Source organism: Nematolebias whitei, chromosome 1 (assembly GCF_014905685.2).
Source record: "Nematolebias whitei isolate Nwh7 chromosome 1, NemWhi1, whole genome shotgun sequence".
Taxonomy (NCBI): domain Eukaryota; kingdom Metazoa; phylum Chordata; class Actinopteri; order Cyprinodontiformes; family Rivulidae; genus Nematolebias; species Nematolebias whitei.
In genome coordinates, this window is record NC_056498.1 from 48258758 (window position 1) to 48274305 (window position 15548).

At 43.9% G+C, this 15548-nt stretch overlaps 1 protein-coding gene across 1 annotated transcript in view; it reads right to left on the reverse strand.

Annotated features, from left to right (window-relative positions):
• Nucleotides 1-2818: 2818 nt before the first annotated feature.
• klhdc3 (kelch domain containing 3) overlaps nt 2819-15548 on the reverse strand; it is a 37060-nt gene continuing 24330 nt past the window's right edge. Inside the window, exons 8-10 of the mRNA XM_037678085.1 lie at nt 13175-13248; nt 8766-8844; nt 2819-5703 (exon numbers count right to left, since the gene is read on the reverse strand). Of these exons, the coding sequence (XP_037534013.1) occupies nt 5637-5703; nt 8766-8844; nt 13175-13248 (220 nt within the window). The 3' untranslated portion in view covers nt 2819-5636. The remainder of the gene's footprint in view (nt 5704-8765; nt 8845-13174; nt 13249-15548) is intronic.

The window sequence follows — 15548 nt, forward strand, 5'->3', positions numbered from 1 at the left end:
TTTTTGTATAAATTAAAAACGTTGTGGAGCAGCTGGAGTCAGAGCTTCAGTCCTGGAGAGCCGCGTGACCCGCTGATCTCTGCGAGGTCGTCCTCCGAAGGCTTCGGCTGCGACCGAATGAAGGCCCTGCTGGAGGAGACGAGGCTGCGCCGCTCCGAACAAGATCCTTCAGTTCAGCGGACGATCAGATCGCCATAAAATGAATCGAATCAAACGAGAAACTGATTCTTTTATGGAAAGCCATCGTCATCCTCGATGATGTTCTGTGAGCCGACACCTGCGGGAAAAACTCATTCATCGCTCGATTTCTTTTACTGTTTTATGAAAGGACAACCTGTTCCTTTCCTTCGTTGCCTGTTAAAGATGGCTGCCGCAGCTAACTGACCTGAATAAACAGCTAAACTTTACTGAGCTAAACTTGGCCTGGTGGTTTGCTGAGAGTCAATCCCAACACGGACTCTGAGCACGAACGCATCACAGATGTTGTTGAAGGTCTCCGTCATGTTTGACATGAAATGAGCTTAAATGAAAAGGCGGCGGGTGACGTGCATTCATTTAGGAGTTCAAAGCCTTTAGCTATGTTTCAGTTGAATCCAGATACTTCTGTCCTTACTGGGTTTATGCTCCGACAACACCCCCCAGATCAGAGCTGTCCTCAGTGCCGGGAGAACTAGACCTTGAGTGAAGGAACTGGACGAGGACACGGGGAGACAAAACAAATCACTCAGGACAAATCCTCAGTCTGATTCTCAAGTGCCGCTGGGATTGTCCAGGTCCTAGGGGGGAAATCAGAGAGTCATTTGCCCGAGTGTCTCCCTGCATTAGCGCCTGTGTTGGTGGCCGAGGTGAGCTGCGGGGGGCCAGACAAAGGTGGACCCCGGCCCTGCTTCCTGTGCGCACTGGGACCAGGCGGGACGCGGCGTCTCGGCTGCCTGGCTTTGAGCTGACCCTCCGTCTGTGGCTGCACTTAACGCTCCAGATAACGCCGGGTTTATAGCAGGCGGCTGGTGACAGATGGGAACAAACTGCTGGACAAGGACTGGAGTTAGGGGGTCAGACTGGAGCTGGGGTTCATGGCTGGACATCTAGAAACTATTGGGGGTTAGGGGTTAGACAGTCCAGTTAGGAGGTGAGGTGGCATCACGACTACCCCAAGTACCCACCATGAGACCAGCTGGTCCAGATGTGCTAAATGCTTCAAACATTTTACTGACCACATCAACTCTGTGGATAAATACATCAAGTTCACACGAGAAGATGTAAAAAATGGCAGGTTGGCTTTCTTGGACTGTGAGGTCTCAGTCTCTGATAGAGGACATTTGCAAACTGAAGTGTACCGCAAGCCCACCCACACAGACCAGTATCTGCAGTTTGACTCCCATCACCCTTTGGAGCACAAGTTAGGAGTCATCAGGACTCTGTATCACAGAGCAGACAGCGTCCCCACTAGCTCAGGAGCCAGGCAGAAGGAGAAATCCCACACAAGACAGGCTCTAGAGCAATGTGGATATCCTAACTGGACCTTCCTGAAAGCAGAGAAGAAACTCAAACAGGACTCCAGTCAGCCAACAGGTGAAAAGGAGGAACCCAGACCCAGACCAGTGGTCATTCCATAGGTTGAGGGAGTATCAGTTAAATGTTTTACTGTTTTTATTAATGAGCTGTTATTTTTGTTTTATTTTAAGCCTTTTTTTATTGTTGTACAGCACTTTGTGATTGTATCTATGATAAGTGCTATACAAATAAAGTTTACTTACTTATCAGAGAAACTGAGACGTTTATTTTCTAAACATAACGTCCCAGTGGCTTTTAAACCCCAAAATACATTACGGCAAAGACTGGTTCATCCCAAAGATCCAGTCCCCCGGCACAAACAGAGCAATGTTGTGTATGTTGTTCAGTGTCAGGAGGGCGATCAGTCTTACATCGGGGAAACTAAACAGCCACTGGCCAAAAGGATGGACCAGCACAGAAGATCAACATCATCAGGCCAGGACTCTGCGGTCTACACTCATCTCCAGGCCAGCGGTCACTCTTTCAAGGATGAAGATGTTCACATCCTGGACAGAGAGGAACGATGGTTTGAGAGAGGAGTAAAGGAGGCCATCTTTGTGAAAAGAAACCGTCCATCATTAAACGGGGCGGAGCCTCCGTGTTCAACTGTCCCCCTCTTACAATGCTGTGATTGCTGGTATCACTCAGCCCTCTGTGAGTAGTAAACAGCCATCAGGGCACTAACGATCGATCGTTTGGCTGATGGTCCTTCTTGACCATGTGAACGACTTGTCTGTCACCTAAAAACTGGGTGACCCACTACGAGAAGGTGCCATTTATAAGTTTGTTGCAGCTTCCCAGACTGAAGAAGTCCTTTGGATAAAAGACGAACTGTTTCAGTGAAGAATACATCCAGAGGACCCGACCCGATTTTCACGAGCTGTCGTTTCTCAACATAAGATTATCCTCGTTTAAAACAATGACATGAAAGGTGGTGGGCGATATGCATTCCTTTAAGAACTGCATTAGTTTCCCATACATTTCAACAATCACGCTACAAAAATCAAACCGTACGGTTTTGAAGTTCTGTAAAACGACGCACTAGCTCACGCCTGAGTAATATATATATAAAAAAAGTTAATTAAATCCTGATTTTTGTCTCATTTGTTCAGCTGAGTCCTAAGATACATAAAAAACACTAAAGCTCACCCAGTATTCACAGAACTGAAGTGTTCAGAGCTCAGAGGTGGCGTTTCACGAGTAAAATCCACCTTTAACTGTTTCAAATACAGAACTCATAAAAATACAATCAACTCGAGGTGTGTGAAACTTATATTTAATACAATTATAAAGCATATTGCACAGGAGGTCCGTGTCACTTATCAGACGGTCAAACAAAATAAAACGGTAAGCCTCGGGAGCCTCTAAAAGGAAACAAACGCTTTATAATTTGTTCTTTCTGTGAAGTCCTGAATCCTGTCGGCGTAAAGTCCACACGGTTCTGAGTCCCTACACACACCAACACGATTCTTTACTAAAGCCTCCTCAACAAGGTTTGAATTAGAAAAAATACTAATCAAGAAACTGCATCTCTTTAAAAGTCGTCAGAGTGAACTTGTCCTTTAATTTAACGTCGTCTTCCTGTTTTACTGAATATATTCACAACCGTCTCACACACACAACAACAATCAGGTCACGCAAAAAGTCTGATTTGTTCAGAGGATTGTTCTTTTGTCTTCATCCGTGTTCATTCACTAAACTAGCCGTGGCGAAGCCTTCTGAGAAAACCAGTCGCGTGTGTGTCAGAGTGCAGGACCCACTGGGTCACGTTGGCACTGCTGGTTTGTAAATAATGATAAACGTTGGTTTGGGCAGATGAACGTCTGAAACTCTGAGCTCCACCTGAGCTAAAAGCAGCTTGGACGTGTCTCACGGAGGCGTTTACAAAAAGGCTTTTACTGCGTTGTGGAAACTTTTCTTGGACGAAGGTGCTGATATCTGGGACCCAGGGCCTCGCTGATGTTCCTTGAAAGCAGCCAACTGGAGAGGACAGAGGAGATTTAAGCCCAAGGCCAGGAGAGAAGAGCCTGTGGTAGATGAGATATACGACTCAGGACCTGGTAATAAATAAAAGTTAACATTAAAAAAGCAGCATTTAGACGGTTCTTCCAGCCTTCAAGTCCTCACCAAGTCATTCCCAACGCTGCTTTTCTTCTAATCTGACAGAATGATGTTCTCTCAAATGAGGACTGCGTTTGTTTATCCGTTCCAATTTTTCTCATCTATCCCAACTCATAATCAAACAAAGTATACCCAACCCCGCTGCTGTAAGGTGCCATCTCACTGGGCTGGGACTAATTGCTGGAAAGAAATCCTTCAAAGTGGCAGGATAGTTGCTCCAGTCTCACCAAACTCGTGTGGTCAAGTGACAATCGAGCCGTGCGGCTACGTTCTGAGTGAAAATCGCAGCCGAAGTTCTCGATTTGTAAGACTCGAGACGTTCTGGAGACCCCCCCCCCAGCATGAAGCGGTTTGGCTACAGCGAGCTGCAACTGTTGGCGACTGGTCGGGAAACGGAATTCGAAGGAGAAACTTTAACGTAATGACGTTTACGGGGTTTCTCAGCCCTGACGCGTACATATTGATTTTGTAAATTGTCAGCTGTTGTGGGCGTCTCCAGAGCCATGGAGCTCTCCGCTGACTGAAAACACATCCGTGACTCGACAAATAATCTGACAAATCTGCCTATCTTCATACTACATGAAATAAAGTTAGAAATGTGGTGGGTAGCTGCTGCTAACCAGCCTCAAACAGTTGCAGACTAACACAGTGGTTCCCAATCGTGGTCCCTGAGGAACACCATCCTGCACGTTTCCGTTGCTTCTCTGCTCCAACGCACCAGATTCAGTGATTTGATTGGTTCCTCGAGTTCTGCAGAAGCCGGTTAATCCCTCATTCATTCACATCAGGTGTGTCAAAGCAAAGAAACGAGTACAACATGCAATATGGTGTTCCTCGAGGACCAGTGTTGGGAACCAATGATCTACAATAGCTGCTAAAGTAACGGACTTCGGCTGGTTGCTAGTGATCAGCAGAAACAAATAAAGTCGGGGCTAACAGCAACAAGCCAGGGAAGTGTCTCAAGATGGATCCACACAGTTTTGGTCTTTGTGAAAATTAACGATGAAAACAATTAAATAGAGCGTAACACCACCCCCACCCCCCATTTTGTCTTTAAGCTATTTACTTTTCCTAGGAACAAACCAGTCGTGAGACGTTTCTCTAAAAGCTGAACGATTGTCTATAAAACTGGAACGATTTTATGCATATTAGTGACGGTTTCCCACACGAGAATGAGCAAACTGGGCCAGAACCAGTATCGCCAGCGTGCTTCAGAGCATTCGTAGGATTCCCTTCAAAAGCTGTCGGTGAAAAATCAACTGTACTTCATTTTATCTGTGGAACAGCACAAGTCAAATGATGTCCGAAAGACCCAAGAATGAATACTTGTGAGGGAGGTAGACGGCCATGATTGTTTTGCAGCTTTCTTCATCCGTGTTGCAGAAACACCCGACAGCAGTAGGATACTGTTCATGCACAACGTCAACGAGTCCAAATGAACTTTTAGAGGCGTACCGCTCCTGCACCGCAGTCCTGAATACGCTGCCTCCTTGACCCAAACACAAACATCACCAGACAGTCATGTTGGCTCATAAAGATTGTGGATTAACACGATGTTACGACTAAGACAGAACTTTTCAAAGAGTTTCACATCTTCCTTGAAGGTTAACTCTGAAGACCTTTGGCAGAAGTTCTCGTCTCTTCCTGTGCTTAAGATTCAGAGTCTATGATTATCATAGGCTGATTGAACTCCTACAGAGGCTAGAAAGAACAGAAAAAATGTTCAACAGGCATCAACGACCTTCCTCTCACACAGCTAGAGTCTTATTCAAATATTCTTCCGCGCAGCGAGGCCAACGGTGTCCACGAACGTCTTGACGCAGGATCATTTGGTCAGAAGTGAGCGCTTGTAGAAACCCGGAAATAAACTGGATCCAGAGCAGCCCAACGCTGTCCGCTGGAGGCTAGTTGACATAAAGTTCACTTCCTGGAAACAGAGTTCTGGTTTAAAACGAGCCGGGTCAACCATGTGAGGAGAAGATGGGCCTGCTGATGTTGCTGTTGGTTGTCATGGCTGCCAGTTCCCATCTGGAGTAAGGAATAAAAGAGAGCAGATTAGTAAATGATCAACGGTGGGCGATCATGTAATGCAGTGGATTTACATCTACAACTTCTTCAAAATGGCCGCTGCTCATAATTTTGGCTACAACTTGATCGGGCGCAAACTTAATCTTAACTTTAGCGATAACTGCTGGAGTCAGCCGTGTCTGTCTGTTAGCAAAACATCTCGTGAACCAGTGGACACGCAGACAGTCGACGTCTATATCTACATCCGATCAAGCTTTGATATTAAACTTATTCAAGATGGCCGCCACAGTTAACCAGTCTCGGCAAACACAAGGATGTCTGACTCAGAGTCAAGGTTAAATAAAGGTCGAATAACTGAAATTAGGTGTGACTGTAGCTGAGAGTCATCTCCAACACAAAGTCCAGGAGCTAACGGATTGCACGATCCGTCTAAATAAAAACATCTCTTCATAGATTAAAATAAATAAACATCATGTTTAAATCTACTGCAGTGATGCTAATGCTACTCGTGCTAATGCTAACTCAGTTATTGGTGATATTAGTTCAAAGCTAATGCTGTGCTAAATTTAGCTAAGCCTCTGCTACTTTTAGCTTTTAGATAGCCTTTTGTTATTTCCAGCATCTGGAAAGCTTTTTGCTTTTTGCAGGTTTTAGCTGAACATTTTCTATTTTTAGACTTTTAATGGTGGAGTGGTGGTGCAGAGGCTAGAGAAGGCGAGGGGTGAGGGAAGAGGCAGCGTGAGAGCTGGCTTTAGCTTTTTAGCTAGCGCGCCTGTATTGTGCGCCGCTGGTTTAGCGCTACGTCAACATTTATCATTGCCGACGGGGGTGGGGGGTTGTGTGCGCAGTTCAGTTCAGTAGGCGGGGCGCCCTGCTTGTATAATGGTGGGGGTGTGGGGGGACGACACTGAAGCCAGTAGCTAGCATATTTGCTACATTTAGCAAGAATTATGGTGTTTTGCTATTTTCAGCTCAGTTTCAGCTTCTTCAGCAAAGTCATTCACAGAAATCTAATTGTCTTAATATTATTTACGTTTGATCGTTGTGACTTCGTGTTTGTAATGAAGCGTTCGTTCTGCTGCGGTCGTGTGCCACCCCCCCCCAGCTCCTCCGACTCGTCTCCATGCAGAGCCACGCTGTGGCCGAGCGAAGGTCCGGCTGTAACGTGAGCAGCAGCAGCTGACAGCAGGCTCTAGTGCTGACCTGATGACAGGTCAGAGGTCGCGCTGCAGATTGTTATCTCTGGCTCTGGTTTCACGCTCACTCCCTCTCAACGGCTTTGTTCCGTTTTTTTTTCTTCCCGTGTTTAGGAGAGGAGATTGGCGCAGGAGCAGGAGATGCCACTGAAGGGCAAAAAAGAAAGTACCGCAGAGTCCTGTGACCCCTCTCCCCCTGCAGAAGGCTCTCTGAGGGTTAGAAACAAATGCAAACATCGAAGTGGGAGCGTGCAAGGTGGCAGCGACGACGCAGGAGAAAAGAGAGGTTAAGAGCCGTTAGTATCAGGTTTCATGGGCCTAATGTGTTAAATAAATAAATCTAATGAAGCACTTAGTTTACTCCTAATTACCTTAAATTATCATGTATATAATGTATTATAAAACTTTTTAAACTACCGAGTGCATTTCTTTAGCTTAAGAGCTCCTGCTTTATGTGGATTAACCCAAAATGAAAGTAATTTCTTAAAAACATTAGATTTATCACAGTCACAACAAGTTGGACTGGAAACAAAACAACGCAGGTTCTGCATAAATTCATTTAGCTTCATTGGCTCCCTGTCAAAACCAGAACTGAATTCAAAATCTTACTTCTAACCTACAAAGCTCTCAACAACCTAGCTCCATCTTATATTACAGATCTTATTGTTCCATGTTTTCCTAACGGAGCGCTTCGCTCTCAGACTGCAGGTTTACTCGCAGTTCCTAGAGTTTCCAAAAACAGAACAGGAGGCAGATCTTTCAGTTATCAGGCTCCTCTCTTGAGGAAACAACTTCCAATCTCTGTCCGTGAGGCTGACACCTTATCCAGTTTTAAAACTGGGCTTAAGACTTTCCTTTTTGCTAAATCCTATAGTTAGGGTCGGCTTGGGTTTCCTGTGCTGTCCCTTAGTTATGCTGCTATAGGCTTAGACTGCTGGAGGACAAACTGACCACACTATTTCACTACAATACTGTCTTTACTTACTCTGCTCAACCTGTTATGTATTTGTAATTATTTTTTCTATCCTTAACATGTTTTTTGTCTTTCAGATACACCTGGACCTGGACCTATATCTGGACCTGGACCTACCATTCTGTGTTTGTCTGTCTCTCCTTCCTGTCCTCTCAACCAGCCGGTCAAAGCAGATGGCCGCTCGTCCTGAGCCTGGTTCTGCTGGAGGTTTCTTCCTGTTATGACAGAGTTTTTCCTTTCCACTGTTGCCTTTGTGCTTGCTCAGGATGGAAGATTGACAAAATGAAGACTCAACGCGTCTACTGGCTTCCTTCCTTCGATTGATAACTTTACTAATTGGCATTTATAATGTTTGTGAATGTTGTGAACACACACACACACATATATACTCGCATGCATTAAAAATGCCTAATATTGAAAGTTATTAAGCGAAGGAAGCTGCAGATCAGGTTGCAACCTCTCATCCTGAGCAGCAACTGCGCGAGAGAAAACCTGGAAGAAACCTCCAGCAGAACCGGGCTCAGGACAGGAAGCCATCTGCCTTGATTATTTTAGAAAATATTACAGGCGTTTACTGCCCAGATAATCTTTTTCTTTTTACCCGACCTCACAAGTACGCAGACGTTACGCAGACTGAAAACGTCCCAATCGTTTGAATCTTCCTCGCACAAACTTTTATGCTTTCAGATGAGACATAATACGATTACGGGCAGATTGCACATTAAGGACACCACTAGCTAAATGAAGGATAATGAGTCATAATTCACCTTTTTGATAAATAGCCTCATTACTCAGAGTGTGATGACAATGACCAGTGTGATACAAACAGAAAGACCAAAATATGTCATCTTGTGACAAATCGGCACTAATAAGAGAGACGATGCTTCTCTGACCTGATATCATGTGGGAGTCCCGACTGCTCCAGACTGTACTGAATAACAGCTAATTTGCATAATGTCTTCAAATTGGGGCCTGTAAAGAAGAGAGTAAAATGAGTCATATACACTAATTATGCTCATGCTAATAATACCCATTTCCATTGTGGGGACCCAGAATGGCAAGACAGATTTAAGAATTTTTACAAAAAAAGGGTAGAAATAAATCATCCTAATCTGTTTAGTCTTTACCCCAAGAAAAAAAAAAACAACAACAGGATTTACAAACGAGGATAGTGTGATGACGCAAGCATCAAATCATCTTCTTCCAAACCTGCTTTCTAATAATACCTCCAAACTTCCTCTTACTATCCTCGTCACGGTTGCTCTGCCATATGTTCAGTGATAAACAGAGTGAGGGCACGCATGACGGGATGGCACTGGGTCCAGCCGGTCCCTGTGCGGGCCCGCCCACACACCCAAACTGCGACCTGAAAGCATTTCAGGCGTCTGGCCCGGGCAGGCAGGATGTGACTATATTTGGTCGTCCACGAGACGGAAGGGCGGAGGCCGGGCGAGACATGAAGCTGAGGTGTAAAGAGGGCCTAACGAGGGAATGCCAGACAACGTAAGGACAATGACTAATTTTTCAACTGGGCGATAATGTTTTTGCCCATTTCTGTCTGTTGGGAAAGTATTCAATTCAAATATACTTTATTAATCCCAAAGGGAAATTAATTGTTGTTGTAGCTCATCTTGGTTTCATTAGAGTTGTTCTAGATGCTGAGGTCTTTGGGCAGGAAGGATCTCTGGTAGCAGTCCGCCCCACAGCGGATCCGAAGAAACTGGCTACAGATGTCGATCCGTCCACCCAGACCCAGCAGACCTCTCGGTCCTCTTGGGCAGCAGGACTGCCTGAACACCGGGCAGAACTTCTCCCTGAGCGATGGCCATTTCTCCCAGCAGCCTGCCGAGCCTCTTGTTGCTGCAGACTTAACTGCAGGAGCCGGGGGATGATCTTGGTCCTCCCACTGTCACAAGTTGCGTTTCCCACTACTGCTAAGATCTCTGCAGTCAGGCACTCGAGCACTGCCTCCAGGTAGACGGGAATGCATCCACAGCACCTCCTTTTCAACTCATTTGGGATTTGGGCTGTAGTTGAGATGTGAGCTTTTGAGATGTTAATATATATGTATTTATATGTATCTCATGGAGCACAGAATAGATCTGAACTAGAAAGTTGCTGGAAAAACTTTGACGGGGACTGCCACGCTGCTAACAATTGTTGATCTGACAGTAACGTGTCGGGGTGCGCTCTCAGCTACCAATATACCAAGCTGCAGCTGCATAGCTCTAAAAATGGCTGAGTTATAGTATATTTTCCCTTTTCGCTAAGGTGGCCATCTTGGATTTTTGGTTTGGATTCAGTATGTGATGGGAAACGTTCTCAGCTATCACCACACAAAATTTTAGCGCATCTCTAAAGTTAGCTGACTTATAGTATTTTTCCTTTTTAGCTCAGGCGGCCATCTTGACATTTTCATTTGCATTAGGAATGTATGAAAACTTGGTAATTTCAGCTCAATACCTCAAAGAATAATTGAGTTACAGCAGTTTGAAGATGTTGAATTTCGTCAGGCATTTTGAATTGAGAAAAACGGCGTCTTTGCAAATTACATCGCCATGGTAACTAGAAACGCAGATTAAAGTAATGGTGCGCATCACGACGTCGAGCCGGTCATTTTGATATAACATTTGTGGGGCACATGTTGTGGTTCGGGCCAAATTAAAGTTGATGGAAGAGTAAGCGATAAAGTTAAGGAACCCTGTCAGGTGGATAATAATAGGTACTGCCTATTGACTTTTAACGTCACTCCAAATCAAGATGGCTGCCATCTGATCAGCTGACCAACTCCACATAAATGACTATACATCCATTTTAGATATTCTAATGTCAAATTTGGAGTGGTGGTAGCCAAGACTGATCCCAAACACAGTTTGAGCGCTAACAAATTGTGCGAGATCTTTATTTAAATAAAGACACTAAATATTTGGAGTCAACTCTGAGTGTGTAAGCAGATTAGCTCATGAACCACTGAATGGACTTTAATGAAACTCATGAAATGTTAATTAAAAATGTGCATCAAAAAGTAATTTCTGGGCAGTCAATCTAATTCAAAATGGCTGCCGCAGCTGACAGACCTATCAAAACACAAAAAATGGCTATAATTTAGTAGATATATCGATCGGGAATTTGGTGTGGTAGTAGCTTGAGTGTGATACGCAGCACTTGATCTAAGTGCAACTTATTGTGTGAGGTGTTTGTCTAAAACTTTTGTGACAACTCCAGGAGTCCATCTTAGATCAAAAGATCTCATAAATCACTAGACGGATTTCAATTTAACTTTCAGGAAGCAATCGTTGAATTGACGTCAATTTAAATCCAAGAATGCCATCTCTGCTAATTTAATTTTACTTACTTTGAACTCAAATTTGATAAGTTGGTGGCTGAGAGTCATCTCCAACACGTACACTGAGCGTGACATCTCACCATATCATGAGATTAAGCATAAATATGAACAGGTCTCTCTTGAAAATGACTCCTCGTGATTCAATGAGACTACCTGTATAAATAAAGGTTAAATAAATAAATACAAATATCAATATTTTTAAGTCTTGACCAAATTAAGTCTTATATAATTTCCCTCTGGGATTAATAAAGTATTTCTGAATTGAATTGGGCAACAACTCTTTCACTTCTCCACATATGATGATCTTATTTATGGTGGTGGGCAATATTTAAGAAATAATGGAGGTTTGAATTTCTCACTAGTTCTGGATGCAGCTCCTTGTATGACTCATTAGCAAAGATTTGTTCATTTAGAAGAGACCGGTCTCCCAGCACATGAAAAACACAATAAACGTTTTGAGTCGTGCTCAACAGTCCAGGTAGAAAAATCCAACAAAGTTAAGTCAGGTCCTCTGGACGTTTCTTCTTGTTGAAACGTCACATCTTTCATCCAGAAGACTTCATCAGTCCGAGGAGCCACAAACAAACTCAGTCTTGTAAACATAACTGCAAACTCAGAAGGGATGAAAAATGCGACAAACCTGACGCCTGTACTGACCCCCCCCCCCCCCCCCCCCCCCCCCAACGATTTTGTGATTTATTTTTATGTAAATTAAGTATTCTGGTAATACTCCAAGGAGAAAATTAAAGGAGAAGACAACATGCTTCAGATAAAATGGACATTTACTAACATTTCCTAATTTAATTAGACCATAAGCTACATATGAAAGATGGTGTCAACTAAAAACAAACAGCAGCAGCAGCAGCAGCAGCAGCAGCAGCAGCAGCAGCAGCAGCAGCAGCAAGCCATCCAGAGAAACCAAATACAGCAGAGCATTTTACTAACAGCAAAAACTCTTTTTTTTTAAATGTTTTGGTCTGGACACGACTTTCAAGGGTCTGTTTCTGCTGCTTGGCCATGACCATGTGCATCTTTCATGCCCACTGGCGTCAGAAGCATTTGTAATGTGGGGGGACACAGAGGTGGGGGAGGGGGTCTGGGGGTCCTCCCCCAGAAAATTTTCAATAAAGTAGATGCCATTTCCAACAAAGTCCATGCTCAATAATTCAGGTATACAATCCAACAATTTTCAGTCAGGTCATCTGGACGGTTTCTTTTTATTTTGTGCTGAAACGTTTCACCTTCCATCCAGAAGGCCAGATGACCTGACTGAAAAGTGCTAGATGCCATTTCCTGCATTCTGCATACTTGGGCTCTTTCTCCTTCAAGACCATCAGCTGGACTTTTCAAATCTTGGGGCATCATCTTGGCGTACAGGGCAGACAGCTGCATTGTTCGTTAACGTAGCGCTAAGCTAGCTGCGCAATACAGACATAGTGCTCCGTTTCTGTTACGCATCCTAACGTCAAACCCCGCAAAAAACCCCTCTTCGGATCAGCATGATTCATGTAAATGGCATTTTAGTTTGAAACCAGCGAATTTTGCTGAAAAGCGACAAGTTTGCAGGTATGTATAAATAGCACCTTCGCATAGTGGGTCAACCAGTTTGGTGGTGCTCCGATGGTTTCTGGAGTCCTGTCGACTCGTTTGAGGCAGTCATGGCCAAAGTGGTTCAAAGTTGTTGCAGCTCCTCGAACTGATGAAGTCTTTTGAACGAAAGACGAAACGTTTCAACAAAAGTAAACCGTCCAGAGGACCTGATTTAACTTTGTTGGACAATAAACTTTACTTTTCCTTTCCAACTACTGGTTCTTATCCAACTCTCCAGCTTCCGAGCCTCTCAGTGGGCAGTGTGAACTGGTTTGTGAATGAGGGAATGGTGAGCGTCAACCAAGAGTGAAATTCATGGAGCGCAAAGCTAAACACTCAGAAACGGATAACGACAGGGAAACTTACTGAAGTCTAAGATATACAAGTCGGAATGATCCATGAGGTTGAACTCGTCCCCCATTCCTTGCTCTGGGCAGGGGCTGTCAAGAGAACAAAAAACATTTCATTAGGGTTCGAACAAGTCCTTTCACTTCCTGCATTCACGAGCACGATTCAAACTCAAGGTTGCATTAACTGCTCAAACGTCTTTCACGACACTTTCATTGAACGTTGAGTTCTTAAACAGGTTTTTTTTGTCTTACTACAGTTATTTAACCACCAGCTCCTATAATCAGGGAGACAGATTATTCTCTCTGCTGTCCTTATCACCGACTGGCGTGATTTAAGCCCACAGGAAGTGGAGCATCACAGAGAGACGGCAGGCTGGTCAGCGCTGATAGACTCCCAGACCTGAGCAGCCATTGTTATCACTGCGCATCTGTTTCCTGTCCCACCTTGTTAGCTTTTCTATTGCAATTTTAATGCTAAGATAGCGTAGATGCTAAGTCAGCAGCCTGTGATTAATGGGGTTTTTTAAACATGTGGTGTTGCACTCTTTATTAGCCGTGTAAATTAATCGAGCCGCAGCCCCTCTGAATCATACATTCATCCTCTGAATTATTAATAATGCAAGATTATATATGTTTTATAAGAATGTAACAGAACAAACTGGAGTGGAGCCTGAGAGAATATTTTACTTCGGAAAGAATTGCTTTTCAGAAGACAGTCACTACGGTCCTTTACTGGTTTAAAGTCATAACGCCCGAGCACCAAGAGACCGGTAGAAATAAGACGATAAAAGTGATCTTGACTCTTTTACACTGCAAGAGGACATCTTCAGTCAGACGTGCCATCGCTGAGCAGTCAAGTGACTTTGAATATCCATCACAGAGAATTTGCTGCAGCCAAGTTCAGTCTCCAAGTGCAGATTCACTTCATTCTGCAACATAAAGCGAGTCAGTAAAAGGCAAACGTGCAGCTAAACACACTACAAACACCTGACTGAGGTTAATTATATGCATATATTTCTACTTTGCAGGGATTTTCTTTTAAACAACTCTCACATCCATGTCTCCTCTCGTTTCTTGCCGTCTTCATCACATCACCCTCTCGCTGCGTGTTCAGGATGTTGTAAGGGTTTTACGTTGCTAATCTTCCCTAAACAAACAAGGTGACTTAAAGCGGCCAGGAGAGGCGCTGAGCACGAGTGCGGTCATCCCAGGGGGGCCAGATGGGGAAGTCATTACGCCCCCACCCCCCCCTGCCCCCGAGAGGTGACCCTCTCAAGCTTAGGGGATGAGTTTTTAAGAGTACTCCCTTTTTGTATCCATTAAAAAAGTTTATCGTTACTCCAGAGTATTTATCTAAAAACAAACAAAAAGCTCGGTGTTCCTGCACATGTTCCATTTTTAATATTCTTAACTCTACTTTGCAAAGATTGATGCATTTAATGCCATTTTTTTTTAACATCAAAAACTGCAAATTTACCACTAATATATGTGCAGTGGCAAGGTTTTATCATCTGTGTGCTAAAACCACATACGATAAAACATGCAAACCCAAGGAGTAACTTGGGGTTCACAGGTTTGTACAAATACACGAATGTAAAGAGAAACTGGACTGAGCTGCAAACCTCATCATTAGAGAGCAACTTATTTTACTACCAAGTCACAGCCACCAGTTAAACCATTAAAGCTGAGAAGGGTTTTCATGCAGAAACGCAAAAACCAAGTTATTGAAGGCTAAAACTCTTGTTGTGGCAGACACTTCAAAAGTGGATGTCACTGTGACCACCATCATTTTGTATTCAGCAAATATAAAAACACACTCCATTTATTTAGTTTTTCATTTTATAGGAAAATGTAATAAAGTCAGAAACATTGAAGTTTTTTCAAACTAAGTTTTTTCTTTTATCCAGACCTGGAAAATGCTAAAATAAAACTAAAAGACTGCACAGAAAGCCCAAACTAATGTGAGCAGTAATCTGTAACAATAAAAATCACAAACACCTAAGCAGCCTTAAAAATGTCCAACTGTGTGTTTAATATGAGAGTGTGTGTCTCTGCCTTCATCCTGACATCGTGGTTCAGTTCCAGACCCCCCTCCAGCCTCGGGCTCAGGCCTGTCATGGCGGCCGTCTCCATGATCCTCCAACTGCCTGCACGGACTGAACTCTACTCTACAGAACAAGTCGGCTCCGCGGGGAAACCTTGGATGTTCTGTGTCTGCCAAACCTGGTTCTGGAGGGAAGTCATCGTCCGTTGCCACAGTTGTTATCATCATGCAGCTAACGGGACCATGCTGCTAACAGAACCACACTACTAATAGGATTATGGTGCTAACAGGACCACACTGCTAACAGTACCACACTGCTAACAAAACCACTCTGCTAACAGTACCA